The sequence below is a fragment of the Nuphar pumila genome, chromosome 12 (assembly GCF_984573655.1).
Source record: "Nuphar pumila chromosome 12, dmNupPumi1.hap1.1, whole genome shotgun sequence".
Classification (NCBI taxonomy): domain Eukaryota; kingdom Viridiplantae; phylum Streptophyta; class Magnoliopsida; order Nymphaeales; family Nymphaeaceae; genus Nuphar; species Nuphar pumila.
In genome coordinates, this window is record NC_143260.1 from 45,370,943 (window position 1) to 45,387,032 (window position 16,090).

Below are 16,090 nucleotides of genomic sequence, written 5' to 3' on the forward strand. Positions count from 1 at the left end.
TGACGCGGTTGACTTCTTGGCTTGCACACTTTTTGAACGCTCCCAATCCTCGTTCAGTAGGGTGGCTGCTGCAACTGCCGCAGAAAAAGTCACGGGCATACTGGTGAGAACCCTATGCCTGAGTCCTTCCTTCAGTCCGCGAATGAACTTCCCGGCCCGCTCATGATCATCCTCGAATAGGTGAGGACAATAGCGCTCCAACCGTTGAAATTTGGCGATATATTCGTTCAAACTTAAGCTGCCCTGGCACAGCTCCAGAAATTCTACCTTCTTCTTCTCCCTCGCATGAGGAGGAAAATAATTTCCGAGAAAAACCCTTCGAAAGGCCTCCCACGGAATCACCTCAGCACCCGAAAACTGCACCTCCCGCGTAGTGTCCCACCATTCGCGAGCGTCGTCCTTCAAACGAAAGGACCCGAACATTGTCTTCTTATCATCAGGAACGGACAACACTTGGAACACCCGTTCCACCTCTTTAACCCAACTCTCCGCCAAGTCAGGATCAACCTTGCCAGAGAAAGTAGAAGGGTCTAGTTTTAGAAATTTTTCATATGTGGCGGTTGGTGCATTCCCAACAAGGGAACCCGGATCCTGATGGGGGCGACCCTGGTTACGAATCCCCTCAGCTAAAGAGTTGAGGGTATCCATCATGAATCTCCTCTGTTCACGCAACTCATCGGCCATGCTGTGGCTTGAGTTTCCCGCCATCCTGAAAAAGCAACCAAGATTAAAGTCAAAAATACTGAAGACGTACAAGTAGGCATAAGTATAGAAGCAAAGGCAAAAACATAAATCTTTATTACGAAAGTCAAATATTTAGAATCCAGCTGTGCTGATACATAAGCAAAAGTTATATTCCGCAATTATAAATGAGTTCACAGACTCCAACAAAACTGGGTGCGCTGCTACCTCCCCTTAGGGACGGTTAGAGTACTTCCTAAGATATTCCCTGCTATTGCCCGTGCGCCTGAATCTGCGCTTAGGGGTGAAGGGAAATGGCTCCTCGTAGGAGGGCTCCTGCCCGTAAAGGGGCGTCGCCGGAGTATATTCCGGTGAGCCAAGGCTAAAATCTGAAGAATCCGTCGCAGGTGTGTATGTGGGTGATACACTGCCAACTGGGTTTGCTGGAGGGGGCGGTTGCTCGCCTGCAGTCGAAATTGCGATCTTGCCGTCATGCTCAGCCTTGTGGAGGCAAGCATTCATGGTGTGGCCTGTTTCTCCGCAGAAACCACTCCTCTGCTAACTCAGGGGGAACAAAATCTCTCGATGACTCCTGTGGTGTCTGATGGTGCACCCGAACGTGTGAAGGCACGAAACCACCTTCTCGAGCATGCACCTCAGCCCACGCTGCTGCCAAGTGTATCTGGTAGGCGATCGGTAGTGGGAAGCCTTGCTCATCCGTAAAAATGGGTAGAGGAGGGCGGTTAGCCCAGTAACCAGCCCCGAACATCTCACGTCCGCCCCTCTCCCTTACGGAACGGCCACGTACACTACGCGTGCTCGTACCGCGACTACCACTAGCACCAGTAAACGGGTCCATATATCCAACAGTACTACGAATAAAACAAGAATATAATTTAGTCTAAACATGCTATGAAATATTAAAGACTTACTTACAGCGCGATGGGATGCTCAATAGTCAAGATTCACTTCTTTCTGATCTGGCTCTGATACCAAGTTGTAACGTCCCAAAATTTCGACTTGTGATTTCGAAAACTTTATCGAAAAACCTTTCAAAGATTTAAAGTTTTAACTTTTACAAATGACAGCGGAAGACATTTAGAAAGGAACACAAGTCAACAATTCTGGGTACGTTAGCTGAAAAAAAAACATCATTCACATGTACAACATCTTAAAGGAATTTAAGGAATAAGGCAATTTATTAAAATCCGCAGTTTATTACAAAATGAGCATTTTATTCCAAAGTTCAATAAATCTAAGAAAAACTCCAAAAAGTCCCAGAGCCAAGCCGCCAGCAGAAAGAAAATGAATCTTGATCCACGTTGCACCACGCCATCGGCCGCCAGTGAAGTCCTACTCCTCACCTGCCCATGAAATGGGTCAGTTTCATAACAAACCAGTAGGTGCACGAACAGATAAGTAGAAATGAAAATAAAAGAGGACATTCATGAGATAAGCAGTTATGATATTTAAGCAATTAAAGCAACTGTAGTCTATTCTAACAGATGTAATAAGTGCAAAGAGTTGTTAGTTGACGCAGTGTAAGTCTTAGTCATCTACAACTATTCATGAATATATTCTTTAAGTTCTGATATTAACTGGCCTGTGGGTACGCACAGACGCGAAACGTAGAAACAGCCGAGACCGATCCGGGGGTTTATTATGTCAGGTGTTTTCATTAACCCGGATGGCTGACTGAGTCCGCTCCTAAGGGGACGGTCAGTGACCAAGAGAGTAAATCCCCAAAGGCATTCGTGGCCCATGGATGCATCCAACTTCTGCAGAAGTGCCTGGGAATTACCACCTAGGATAATTTATGGTAATCCCAATTCCCCTAACTCCGATGACTGGGGAGAACCGAGTCTTTTGCCCGTGGGGTGGTTGTTAACAACCTGTCCATCGAAGTCTTTGTACCATCCATCCTCTCCCTTGATGAACCGTGAAGATCAGATGGGTACGACGGGGGTTTCTTAACCGCCGCCCCATCCTACATGCTCTGGTCCATTAGACCCACTCGAGCATCTTGCCTGTGAAGGCGAAATGGTCACCATTTATGTAATCTCAGCAATGTGCTAATTGCATTCATCGAGGTTGCTACAACCTCATCAACCCACCATCGTAACCCACATGGGACGTACTTGTCCAAAAGTACGATCATACCTTCCTAGAGGTACAACTACGATAATGTTTTATGATTTCTTTGATTCCTACATGACATGTTTTGCTTTTCTGAGCAATTGGCCTGTGGAGGCCGATATTATCACATCATAATCAATAAAGTGTAAATTTCACACTTCAATACACTCCATGTTCTTACATAAAATTCATACCGTACCTGCCTTAAGGTTCGATTACAATAGCAATTGCAATGCATTCTGAGTCTATTCACAAAATCTACCTTAAGTATGCGGTTTCAAAGGAATAGGCATGCAAAATAGACAATTATCAGTTAAGTAATCTTACACGTAAACAGGCATGCCAATTAAACTACTTGATGAGTCTACCCAGAGAATTTACATTATGCAATTTCAAAAGAATCACAAAGAGGGAACTTTGACCAGTCAATATTTCTTCAGATACGCAAGTATGCAAAATAACTATTCTATCTCAGAAGTCTTATTTTATTTTGTTCATACATACTATTCGTGCGACTTTCCCCTACCTCGGGATGTCGTGCAGCTGCGTGCGTCTACGCGTGTAGATGATACGAGGCTCAGGCCGCGGAGTCAGAGCGAGGGGTCCGATGCAAGGTCTGCAACAGTGCTACGTTAATTATCATGCGGAAAATAGAAGAAACAATCCTGCCTACTGGAAAAGAGAGAGGCAATAGGGGTGTGCCCCTACTGGCTGAAATCAGGAAAGCGACAGGGGGCGAACCCCTGCCTGCCGACAACAGTGGGGCGACTGGGAAAGAGCCCCTGTCGAAAAAACAGCGATGCGACAGGGGGCCAGCCCCTGCCGACAGCAGTGAAGCGGCAAGGGCTGAGCCCCTGCCGACAGCAGTGAGGCGGCAGGGGCTGAGCTCCTGCCGCCAGCACGAGACGGCAAGGGACCAGCCCCTGCCGGCAGCATCAATGCGGCCGAAGGGGAAGCCCCTGCCGACAACCAAGAAGCGGCAGGGGTTGAGCCCCTGCCGACAGCCAAAAGACGGCAGGGCTAGCCCCTGCCGACAGAGTGAGGGAGAAAGCTCGAGATGGGGGGGGTGACAGGGGGACAAGCCCCTGCGTGCCGAGAATCAAGGGGCAGCAGGGGAGTATCCCCTGCCCTCCCAGAAGCCAAGAGGCGGCAGGGGACGAGCCCCTGCCAGCCTAGCAAAACTAAGGGCAACAGGGGCATTGCCCCTGCTAGCCGAGTAAAATCAAGGGCGACAGGGGCATTGCCCCTGCCAGCCGAGCAAGACAAAGAGTGACAGGGGCATTGCCCCTGCCAGCCGAACAAGACAAAGGGTGACAGGGGCATTGCCCCTGCCAGCCGAAACAAGAAGGCGGCAGGGGCACTACCCCTGCGCGCCAAAACTTTAGAGGCAGCGGGGCTAGCCCCTGCCTGCTGGGAACCATGAAGCGGCAGGGGCACTGCCCCTGCCTACCTATGATCGAGGGGTGGCAGGGGGACTAACCCCTGCCAGAGAGAGTGAGGGCTTGGGACGGGGGTGACAGGGAGGGCAACCGACCTCCCGTCGTTTCCCTATCACCCACCGAGGAGAGGGAGTGTCGCAGGGGCCATAGGTCCCCTGCCGGCACTCCGGCGCACCCCCAGAGGGAAGAGGGACGACAGGGGCCTTGCAGGCCACCTGTCGGCCCTCCGGTGAATACCGGAGAGGCAGGAGGGCACGGCAGGGCTGTGCGCCGCCTGCCGGCCTCCCGGCGAGGTGACTGCGAGGGGGGGTGAGGAAAAGAAGAGGGAGGAGAAGAGAAGAGGGAGGCTGAGCGTACCTGGGAGCGGGGGCCGGTGTCGGCGATGTGCGCAGCAAGGAGGAGACCGGCGCATAGGGGGAGGGGCGAGTGCTGCGAGAGGGAGGCGAGACTCCCCTCGCCCTCTAACCTCTCTCTTAAAGGCGCAGGGGGGCACCTGAATGGGGAAACCCTCGATGGGTTTCCCTATCCAGCCCGAAAACGAAGGGGGGAGAAGGGGGGGTTGCGGCGCCCGACTGCTCGGGTTTTTTGAAAACCCTAAAATAAAAAAAGGGGGGCCCGGATCGGGTCCGGACCCGACCCGGCCCGGGTCCAAACAGATTTTTTTTTATGGGGTTTTACATTGGTGCTCTTCAAAATGCACAACTTTTGCAAAGTATGATTAAGTCTTGCAGGATTGCGAAGTCACATTTGGCCCCTCCCAAGTCCACACACTTGGGAGAAATGTTTTATAACCTTGATTCAAGTTGCGGCTCAATTTGAATAACCCCGATTGGGGGCAGGAGCCTATGATTGAGTGAGGTTCTGTTGAAGGACCCATTCTGTATTTATCAATCTAGTGTCACATGTCGATACTAAAATAAATTTTGGATGTAAGATTGATAGTGTTGTGCCTTGCGTGAATGACTTAATGTGGCATTATGACTTTTAAGGATGAATCGTGCCAAATGAGCACTCTTATATTCTTTGGATCGTTATGAAGTTGTGTGTTGGGTGTTCCTTTTGAGAAGCCCACACACCTTCCTTGTTCAGTATAGCGTACTTTTAGACATGCATAACATGTTAAGTACTTTGTTGATCGGACGAGAGATCCGAGATGACCTTGCATCATTGAAATATGAAAAATGTTGTTGAAGTGAATTCAAGACTTATCTTGCCATGCTGTGTTGTATTAATTCTTTTGCAGATAATATCTGTTGGGGTTTCTTTTGTGAAACCATATCCCTTTCATCGTAGTCGTACTTATGACATGTACGACCGTACTTTTTGACAAGTACGTCTTCTTACGTTGCGATGATTGGATGAGTAGGTTGTGGCAACCTCGATGAGTGCAAATAACAAAATGTTGTGATCACCTAAATAAGTGATGTTTTCGCCTTCACCGGCAAGATACTTGAGTGGGTCGAAAGACCAGAGTATGTAGAATGGGTCTTCAGTTAACTACCCCTGATGTACTCATTCGAATCGCTGACTCCTATCAGGAGAGAGGACAGAAAGGTACAAAACTTCGATGGACAGGCCATTAATGGCAGTTACGAGCAAAAGACTCGGCTTCCCCAGTCATCAGAGTTAGGGGAATGAGACTACTATAATTATCCTAGGTGGTAGCTCTCCATGTTTGGGATGCATCCATTGTTTATGCTGCTTTGGAGATTTCTCTCTTGGTCACCGACCGTCCCCTTAGGTGCGGACTCAGTCAGCTATCCGGGTTATCATAAAATACATAGCATAATAAACCCCCGGATCAGTCTAGGTTGTTTCTAGAGTCGTGCTTTGTGCGTACCCGCTTGGCCAGTTAATATCAAAACATAATTTAAATCCGATCACACAATGTGTTCAATCATGCACGTGTGAAAGTTATAGTGTACAACAGGTTCAATACTTATGGAATTGTGTGTGTGGTTGATGAAGCATTGTATTTTGCTTGTTAACTTTCTTGTGCAGTGCTTTGCTTGTAATAGTTAGCCTACTTGTGCCAATAAAATGCTTGTAATAATTTTAGCATTGTGCTCATGATCGTTGCTATGTGAATCTGTTGAAATTAAATTGCTATATAATTGCCTATCTACTTGACATATTAAATTATTCTGCTTAATTATGTTCAATATTGTCCTGTCTGTGCACGTACCAGTTTTTAGTGAAACTAACCCATTTTATGGGCAAGTTTTGGATAGGTAATACAGTCTGCGATGGCACGATGGCGTGATGAGGTCAAGATAGAGCTTTTTCTCTGACATTTCGCTCCTGAGGACATGTTGGTAAATTTGGTATAAAGTGTGTTTCAAAATTTCTCTTTTATTAAACCGTGAGTTAATAAAACTGTTTTAGTAAGCTTCTTCTTGGTTTCAACAAACGAATTCTTAATTATTGAAACTCTGTTTCTAAACCATTTGATTTCAATGGTTGTGCGGGATTTGACAAAAGGAAAGTTTACGCTGTAATGTGCTCAAGATCCATTGACTTGTGGTTTTAAAAATATCATTTTCCGCTGAAGTATTATTTAAACTCTGATTATTGTATGATTTCAAAGCTTTCTAAACTTTTCTAAAAAGTTACAAGTCCTGGATTTTTGGGGCGTTACAAGTTTCTTCTCCACTTCACTTAGTAAGAACATCTTCAAGTGATGGGGAAGTGAAAGAAGATAGAAGAGAAGATCTTATTTGTTCGAACTCGGGTCTAAGCTCGTTCAAAAAATTAAAAAACTGATATTCTTCCAATTGCTTGTGTCGAAACTCAATGGCTTCTCCACTGCATTTTGGTTCAAGCATAGCAAGCTCATCCCAAATAAAGGACAATTCGGCGAAATATTCTTTAATAGTTAATTCACCTTGTTAAAGGGTTAAAGCCCCTTTTTAAAGATAATATTTGTGAGACAAATCCCTTGATGTATACATCCTCTCAAGATATTCTTATACTTGAGACGCCTTCTTAAATTTCAAAATATTTGCATTGATTCGGGTCTCAACCGAAGAAAAAATCCATGAAAGAATTTTGTAATTCTTCATTTCCCACTCCTTATGCTTCTTATTATATTCTTCAAAAGCCTTCTCTCTTTCTTCCCCATCAAGAACCTTAATTTCACCTTTTTTAATAGTGGTGATTTTTTGTTCGGGTTCGGGAATAGTGCCTTTGACATAGCTTCAAAGGCCTTTTCCCTTAACATGGGCTTCCATATTGCCAGCCTAGACATGATAGTTTGAACCATTGAGTTTAAATCCTAGGAAAAAATAAGAATCCTTTTCTCCCATGGAAGTGCCTTTATGAGAAAAAAAGAGTCTTCAAGAATTTAAATCTTACCACAACGGGTCTTCTTTAAGCTTACTTGATGTATTGCGCTTTACTTAAAATGATTTGCAAGAGCTTTTTGTGCCAAAATAATGACAAAGAGAAATGGGCACGTTCTTCAAGGAGACCACCAAGATGACATAATACCTGAGCTCTTCTTCTAGAGACCAAGCTTTGATACCACGTGAAAATGTCTTCAAAGAGACCGTGTATAAAGACACTAAATGCTCAATATGTAATGTGTGCACAAAGGCACAAGATGAACACTTGAAATAAGTGTGCTCAAAGGCACAACACATAGAAGAGATCACAAATGCACAAAGGCATATAAATGAAATATAATCTTTATTGAATAATGAAGGGTTGTTCCTAAAAGCTTAAGAATTTACAAAGGGGAAGACCCCTATTTATAACAAGAGAGGACCCTTGAAGGGGCTCCCTCACGTGAACGTTGGAGGGGGGCAACGTTCCTATGAGGTGGGCCCCTCTCCATGGCTACAAGACAAAAAGAAAGAAAAAGAAAAAGAAAGGAAAAATAAAGAAAAAAAAAGTGTGTGAAAAGGGGGAAAAGGCATATTTACCCCTAGTGGGTATTACCAATAGAAAGAATATACATTTATATTTATATATATATATATATATATGTGTGTGTGTGTGTGTGAGATAGAATTTAACACTTGTCTTTTTGAGTCATTGTCCGAACTTTGTTTTTTAAGTTGCACACATGTGCAATATCTTTAAGGGAATACATATACTTAAGGTGTTCTCATGCTTTGTTTGCTTGAAATTTTACAAGACTAAAGCACGTTTTAATATCTACGCTATTGATTAGATAAGACATAATCATGGTGTGACCCATTCTCCACTCTTTTCACTTTTTCTCATAAGTAGCTAGTGCCTTAGCCTTCTGAGCATCCGTAAGAAATACTTCTTTTTCATTTTCTACCTTCGTGAGGACTAATCTAGGTTTCGGATCAGAACCACTAACTAATCCCCACAATCCCTTTCCCCATATATGGTGCTTCATTATTGAATACCATATTATAAAATTAGTATCATTAAATTTCATGGGTATGTTGGTGACTTTCTTGTTGTCATTCATTCTTACAAAAGAGAGAAAGAGATGAGAGAGAAAGAAATAGCATGAGCACACCACCATGATCACACGAGCCAATGAACCATGCTTGCACAATTTATACGAAGAAGTTCATTCTTTCTCCTATGAGCACAAAAAATGAGGCAACAAGCAATCCTCAAGAGTCAAGAGCAACCTCGCTCTAATACCATGTAAAGAAACAAGAGTCTTCTAATCTCACACAATATGTCCTTCAAGGATTCAAAAGAACAAGTACAACAAGTGTCCACAAAAGGGCACGCTACCAAAACCCACACAATCACAAGGACACTTAAAAAATAAATATCAAAGAGGAAACAAGAGTCTTCTAATCTCACACAATATGTCCTTCAAGGATTCAAAAGAACAAGTACAACAAGTGTCCACAAAAAGGGCACACTACCAAAACCCACACAAGGGGTATTCACAAGAACACTTAAAAAATAAATATTTTATTCTTCAACTAAATGCAAGAAGCATACATCAAAGAGGATAATCACTTGTACGCATTAACTTACTGAAGAGGCAATGGTCAAGCACCAACCTCCCAATTATTAAATAAAAAACAACATAACAAAGGAGATCGGTACATAAGATGCGAAATGAAAATAAGCACTATTATCCCATAAGAGTGTTTGGTTTCGCTTACATAGCAGTCGGTAGCTTTTACATAAGCATAGGTTCCTAGGTAATGCTTATCCAAAGAAGAAGAGCACCACCACCGAGAGTTCTTTTATCACTAGAAACTAGTCATATACACTGTTCGGTTCTAACTTATGCAACCACATATACCTACCCACTGATATACAAGAAGGAGCAGAGGCGATGGATGGCTGACAATGTACAGCTTGGTGGTGAGATTTACTCATTCAGGGGAGAAATCAGATAGTGGCATACCTTCTGGGAGCGTCTGCAGCCGAGGAAGGCCTGCCGGGATGGGCAAGAAGGCGGCAGAAGCGCCGTAAGACGAAGAGGACCTATGCTGCTGCTGCGTCAGAATCCCATCCTCAGCAGAGAAGGGCCCGTTGAGCTTCTTCTCCGCGCCGTCCTCCGGGCGGTAACCCCCGTCCCCCATGCTGCTAACATCCGGCAACGAAGCCGACGCGCGGCGGTAGGAAGCGGCTAGCTTCCGCGGCCGCCTCCGCTTCTCGGCCTTCCTGAAACTCTGTGCGTGGTCATCCCGCTCGCTGTCGCTGCCGCTTTCCTGTCCGACCTTGCGGGCAAACTCGAGAAGCTGAGAGAGGGTCCGTCGATGCATGTAGTAGGCGGAGACGGCGACGAACGATGCGCCGACGAGCGCCGCCATCGCCATGTGCAGCGCATAAGAATCCATCTCCTCCCTCCCTCAACCCCAAGACGCTGTTAAGGAGAGCAAAGAAATAGAGACAGAGAGGGGGCTCGTTTTGTGATGCTCCCCAACTTTTCTTTTCTTTTCTTTTCTTTTCTTTTCTTTGTTCTACAGTTATTGAGGGAGAAGAGGAGGGGATGGAACCGTGGAAGGAATGAAAGTATTTATGCGCGCGTTTTTGCTGAGACGGAAAGGCACTATGGGAGTGGGCTCTTCACAGCACCTTGGCGTCACTACTCACCCTTTATTAGTTTATTTTGGTGGGCATATTTTTGTGATAATTGCAGTAACGATTATACTCTTGCTCGCTTCTTCCTTTCTCTTGCAAAGCGGATATATCCTTAAGACGGTTGGGGGGAGAGGATCGGGTCCAAGCACCTTGGATGAAAAACTATGCAAGCCTCCTTGGATGCCGTTCATTAGGGGTGGCAAAACCTGACACGACCTGCCAACACGCTTCTTAGGCAGGTTCGGGTTTGGCTTAAACGGGTTTGTGTTGTAAATGAATCGACTTGTCTAACCCGTTTATTAAATGGGTCGGGTTCGTGTTAGGGGTATGCCAACCCGCCAACCTGGCTGACCCGTTTAATAAACGGGTTAGGCGGGTGGGTCAACCCGTTTACCCTAACCCGACCCACCAACCCGTTTATATGACCCGCCCGCTAACACGAACCCGACCTGCCAACCCGTTTACCCGACCCGGCCCGTTTATTAAACGGGTTAATCGTGTCGTGTCGGGTTACCTGCTTAATAAATGGGTCAGGTTCGTGTTTGCCACAGCCGACCCGTTTAATAAACGGGTCAGGTTCGTGTTGAGGTATGCTGACCTGCCAACCCACGACACAACCCTCCAACCCAACCCGATTGCCACCCCGACCGTTCATCATGGAATTCAACGGCACCCTTAACTCATCTAAAAGATTGGTCTTTTACTTAGCTAAGCCTCGAAAAAAAAATCCGATGCCGTTCACTTTGATTGATGATTAGAAGTAAAAGAAAATTGAACAACAAGTGCATTTGGTCGGTTGTTGGTGCCGTTCATTTTCATGATGAAGGTCCTCTTGGTGTCTTGCTTGAAAAGTTTTTCCCTTCAAGGCTCCTTGGACCTGTTCTGCTTTTCATTAAAATGATTAAGCATTGTAGCGCTACAATATTTTCTAATTGGACTGTCCACATGACAAATTGATCCATATGCGCATCTGCTTCTCCATCAACTGGTCATTATTCGTTTCTCAAGCCTTTTGCAGAATGGAGGGTCCTGCTTTATTCTGCCCAAGTTACGAGGCAGATTTACTTTATGTTGCCCAAAATTTGGGGACGAGATTGCACTTGCATTTGATCTATCTTTGCAATCTTTAACCTATTTCGTGCCTACTCCTAGGTTTGGACCTGAGCATATGCCCGGAATTTGTGCTCGTTTTTGCGGTCGTTTCTTTCTGATCTTGAATGTTGGCTGAACTTATATCCACGCTCAAACTTGGCCCTTAGCTCTTTGTAAAATTTTGTTAGTTTAAGAATATTATCGTAAGATTGTTCTTGGATTCCCTTATTTCTTTTTCTTTTTCTTTTTTTTGGATAATGTTTCCCCGGAAAATCATCGTAAGATTGTTCTTTTCCTTTTTTTTTCTTTTTAGATGTACACTAACTTACTAAGCTTGATTGGGAATGTACCACACTTTGTTCCCTCAGCGAATATGCATATCTCGGCTACATGTTAATGCCACAGTCGAGAATCTTTTATTTTATGCTGATTCTTATGTCACAGGGCCTATTTTGGTGGCGTATGCCCAATGTCACGATCGGACATGCTGAAACGAGAACATTGACTTGTGTTAGGATTCTTTGATAAAGTTTTTATTACTTTTAAATAGTATTTCACTAAAAATGCATTTTTGTGTATTAAAAAGTAAAAAAATAGCTTTTATGAATTTAAAAATTTATTTTAAGGTTGTTCAAATAAAAAACTTGTTTTTCAACAAGGGTTTAAATTGAGTGAATTTTTTATCATAAAAACTATAGAATTTTTTTCACTTAAAAGGATGAAAATTTGAGAATGTTAGATTTGCAACGCATTAAATCATGTCTCAATCTGACACCCAATTAGGGAGTTATGGTTAAAACATATTAACTTGTCATAATGGATTCAAAGTACAATTCAATTTAAAATATAGAGATTTGAAATTTATGTTTACAATTCATATAAAACTTCTAACCTAGATTCTTATCTTCTTAGAGAACATTACAAGCTTGCCCATTTCTCTTAAAGATAAGCTTCCTTAATCTCTTAGGGATTGTTCTTACCTTAGATTTATTGAACTTGGTCAGTTTTATGTTGCTAAGCTACTCAGCTAAGTAACTCCAACCAATAAGAGTCAACCTAAAAACCAAGAATCATTCATAAAGAGACCTTCAACCAATAGGATCTTACCATGTTATCCATGGGTAAATTTAGATCTCTAGATCTGGTATCCGTAGGATTGAGATCCACCTAGCCGCTTGAAACTTGTGTTTAGTTAAAGTGTTGCCCAAGTTCCACCACGCTCGTCATTGTCATAGAAAAAGGCTACCAAGCCCGAGGTATGATTCAACTCCTTTTATGTATTTATTGCATTTATTTCATTATTATAACTGTGGATTTTTTTTACTTTTGCATGCTTATTCATGTTTTTCTCAAGCCTTAACGGTGTCTCACACCATCACGCTCATTTCTTTCAAATGATCCATGTGTAAGGTACGACCACTCAGGAGCTAAAGCCTAACATTGAAAACTTTGAGCTCTTCCTGCGGTTGATCTTTACTCGGCAGAGGAGAAAAGGTGCACAACTTGAAGAGTGGTCCCCATATCTCTTGTTTCTAATATTGATATTTGATTTTATGACTCAAAAATCTTTTTTAAATAAAATTCACTTGTTGGTTTTCAAAATTTAAGGATCCACAAAATGGCAATCAGAGTGGGACCACTCTCTTAGTCGTTGAAATCGACATCTTCAGGATCTTAATGTTGCAAGGTTTGTTTTACTATTTTTGAATATTGGATCTTCCTCTCGGATCCAAAATCTAATTTTGTTTCATTTTCTTGTTTGATCTAGCCCTATTTGGCAGGCTCATATCTCTCTATTTGTAAGTCGTATTATTGTGTTCTAACAGTCATTGGAAAGCATATGATTAGAACTACAATTTTCATTTTTAATGCAAATTCAAATTTGACCCCTATGGCCTCTGAAAATGCATGAAAATCGAGAAAATAGAAAGTTTTTTGTTAGTCACTCAAATTTCAAAAATCAACATTTTCACAACCATTGAAAAGTTGAGATCCAATCTAAAACACTTGTGTTAAGTCATTTATGGGTTTCAAGATCGAGGCAAAATTATAGTCTACAGTCAATAGTCGCCAGATAGTTAGTTTTTTGGAAGTCATAGCTCCACAACTGTACATGAGATCAAGGTGATTTCTGTGGTGGTGGAAATCTGATTAACTGCTCTACTCCAACTCTTTTTTGTATTTTCCCTGATTTCCAATGTTGGTGCCTTGAAAATAGCCTAGATCAATTAGAACTGGTATCTTGACCCTTGTTTTTCTCTTAGTTTAAGTGTATTGTTGAGGTTGTATCTTAGCACCCGCTTGTTATTTTTGAGTGGGTAAGGTGTCTTTGGAATGGTCTCTAAGTCACCTTTTCTTTTTCTTTTGGGATCATTTCTAGATTTCATTATTCTCTGGGTCCAAAACTAGTATCAAAATCTAATATAGATCTTGGATTGCAATCCCCTGCTTTGGATCAGATCTTGATTTTCTGGTAATGAAATCTCATGATTCCACCACCCTTGAGCCTTTTATCATTATGATACTGTTATGTGGGTGCTCTTGTATCGTGTTTGGGCTCGAGAAAAATCCTTAGGTAAGGGTTTCTTTTGGATCCAATTTTCAATCATGTGATCTACATTCTCACAAATCAAATTATGTTAAAAAGTTGTTTCTCGTGAAAGTAGATTTTTAGTTTTTTAAAACTTTTGGTTGAAAAAAAAATGGTCTATTTCCTGCTTCCATAGATAGAAACCTTAGTTACAATTAGGCATTTGCTTACTTGTTTTATATTAAATTTTTTTATTAGAAACACTTATTGGAGAAAATCTTGTCGTGTAGGATTCTTAAAAAAATCAACATCTAATAAGTTAGTCATTCACTTTGTGTGGGACATTGTTTGCATCACTTGTGCTTCTCTCTCTTGATTTATTTATTTTCTTAGGACATTGATTATAGAGCCTTAATTTTTTGTTTGGATTTTTAAACTCCCCATATTGTCCTATATTTTTAATCTTCAAATCTTCCCACCAGTGCCAAAAGCTATTAGCTTGATTATATTGTTTGTGGTTCAACAAGGCCGAATACTCGCTTGCATATACCAGGAGTCATATCTAGGGTATATAGCAAAAAGTTTGGCAAGGTGCAAGCCATACCTATTAGAACCCTGTGAAGTGGTCTCGTAGTTTCATGGAGCATACATGGAGATCTAAGAAAACATGTTATACAAAATCTGATTTGTGTGGACTCTTGTGTGCTCATAGAACCTAGACCAATGCTTATCATACTAAAGCTTCTAAGAACCAGTCAAACCAGGGGCAGGGTTATGAGACCCCTAACCCGAGCTTGTGATATGAGTCCATAGGTCATAACCCACCTAGACAACCCAGTAAGAAGGCTAGAGGTATCATGGAACTACAAAGTCCACAAAAGGACAATCCGAATATGAGATTGGTCATGGACCATCTACACCAAATGAGTCCATTTAAATATATAGTTGAATGGAGAATGAATTGATTCTAATTTCGATGATGACAAAGATTAGTATACTCATGAGGTGTTGGACATGAAATAAGGATTTCCCAAGATGTCCCAAATAAGTCTATACTCAAAGAACTGGAAAGTTTTAGTGTTGCCTTAAGGCTAATGGTAAGCAAAATTCAATAGAAGTTTATAGAAAATGAGGCTAAGTTTCACACTTTTAAGCAGAAGCAGAAACATAAAAGTCAAAATATCATGGCTAAGCCAATTCAAACTATATACCATCCAGAAATTGTGCTACCAATTTGTAACGCCCAATTTTAACCTTAATTATTGTTCAAATATTGAAATTTTGAGACCATTTTTTTTATAAGTATAAGTAAATCAGATCTTATAATGAAAAAACAATTTTAAAAAATGGTTAAGACTTTTGGCGGGGTTACACTAAAGATAACAATCAAATGAAAATATACGAGATATACACATTCCAAACCACGTACAATATAAGACTGAAATATAAAGAGTTTTAATTTCATTTCAAATCAGAGTATAAAACATTAGTTCAGTCTCAACATGATCAAGTACTTAAAACAAAAATATCATGTCTACCAAGATTGCATGGTAAGAGTGGACCCTCGAGGATGCAGCTCGACCAATCCTTCGCTCCAACTACTCATCATATTTTACCTGCATTACTTGTCCTCCATAAAACGGAGTGAGACTCGCTAAAGTCTGATAAAGCAACTCAAACTCAAACTTAAAGAAAAAATATCAAGCATTTAAAGGTAAAGACATGATATATTATTCATCAATCGTCAAGTGATAGACAAGAGAATAACATCCTATGAGTCATTCATTTCAAGTATTCGAACATAAAGCATTCCATTACTTAATATTCTATTCAAGCTTAACTCACATAATAAAGCATAATACATATGCATTCAAGTCATACAAGTCAGTATATATATATATATATATATATATATATATATATATATATATATATATATATATATATATATATATATGCATCTAAGACATTCAGATCATTGCATTATTTTTATATGCATTCATAAGTTTTAAAAATAATAAGTCAAATTGCATTTGATCATTCCAACATAAAACACACACACATACCTTCTAAGTAATTTAGTTATATATTCATGATATACATCAATCTTGATACATAGGTATGATATATTCACTCAGACAATCATAATGCAATCATTTACAATAAAACTATGTAGGTG

The 16,090-nt window shown here is 41.7% G+C and overlaps 1 protein-coding gene across 2 annotated transcripts in view; it reads right to left on the bottom strand.

Annotated features, from left to right (window-relative positions):
- The window catches only part of FAC1 (AMP deaminase, putative / myoadenylate deaminase), a 173,373-nt gene extending 163,006 nt beyond the window's left edge, over positions 1 to 10,367 (bottom strand). Inside the window, exon 1 of one of the 2 annotated variants that reach the window (XM_089983371.1) lies at positions 9,610 to 10,367. In XM_089983371.1, the coding sequence (XP_089839497.1) occupies positions 9,610 to 10,045 (436 nt within the window). In that variant the 5' untranslated portion in view covers positions 10,046 to 10,367. The remainder of the gene's footprint in view (positions 1 to 9,609) is intronic. The other variant, XM_089983370.1, reaches the window with a different exon arrangement.
- Positions 10,368 to 16,090: the final 5,723 nt, after the last annotated feature.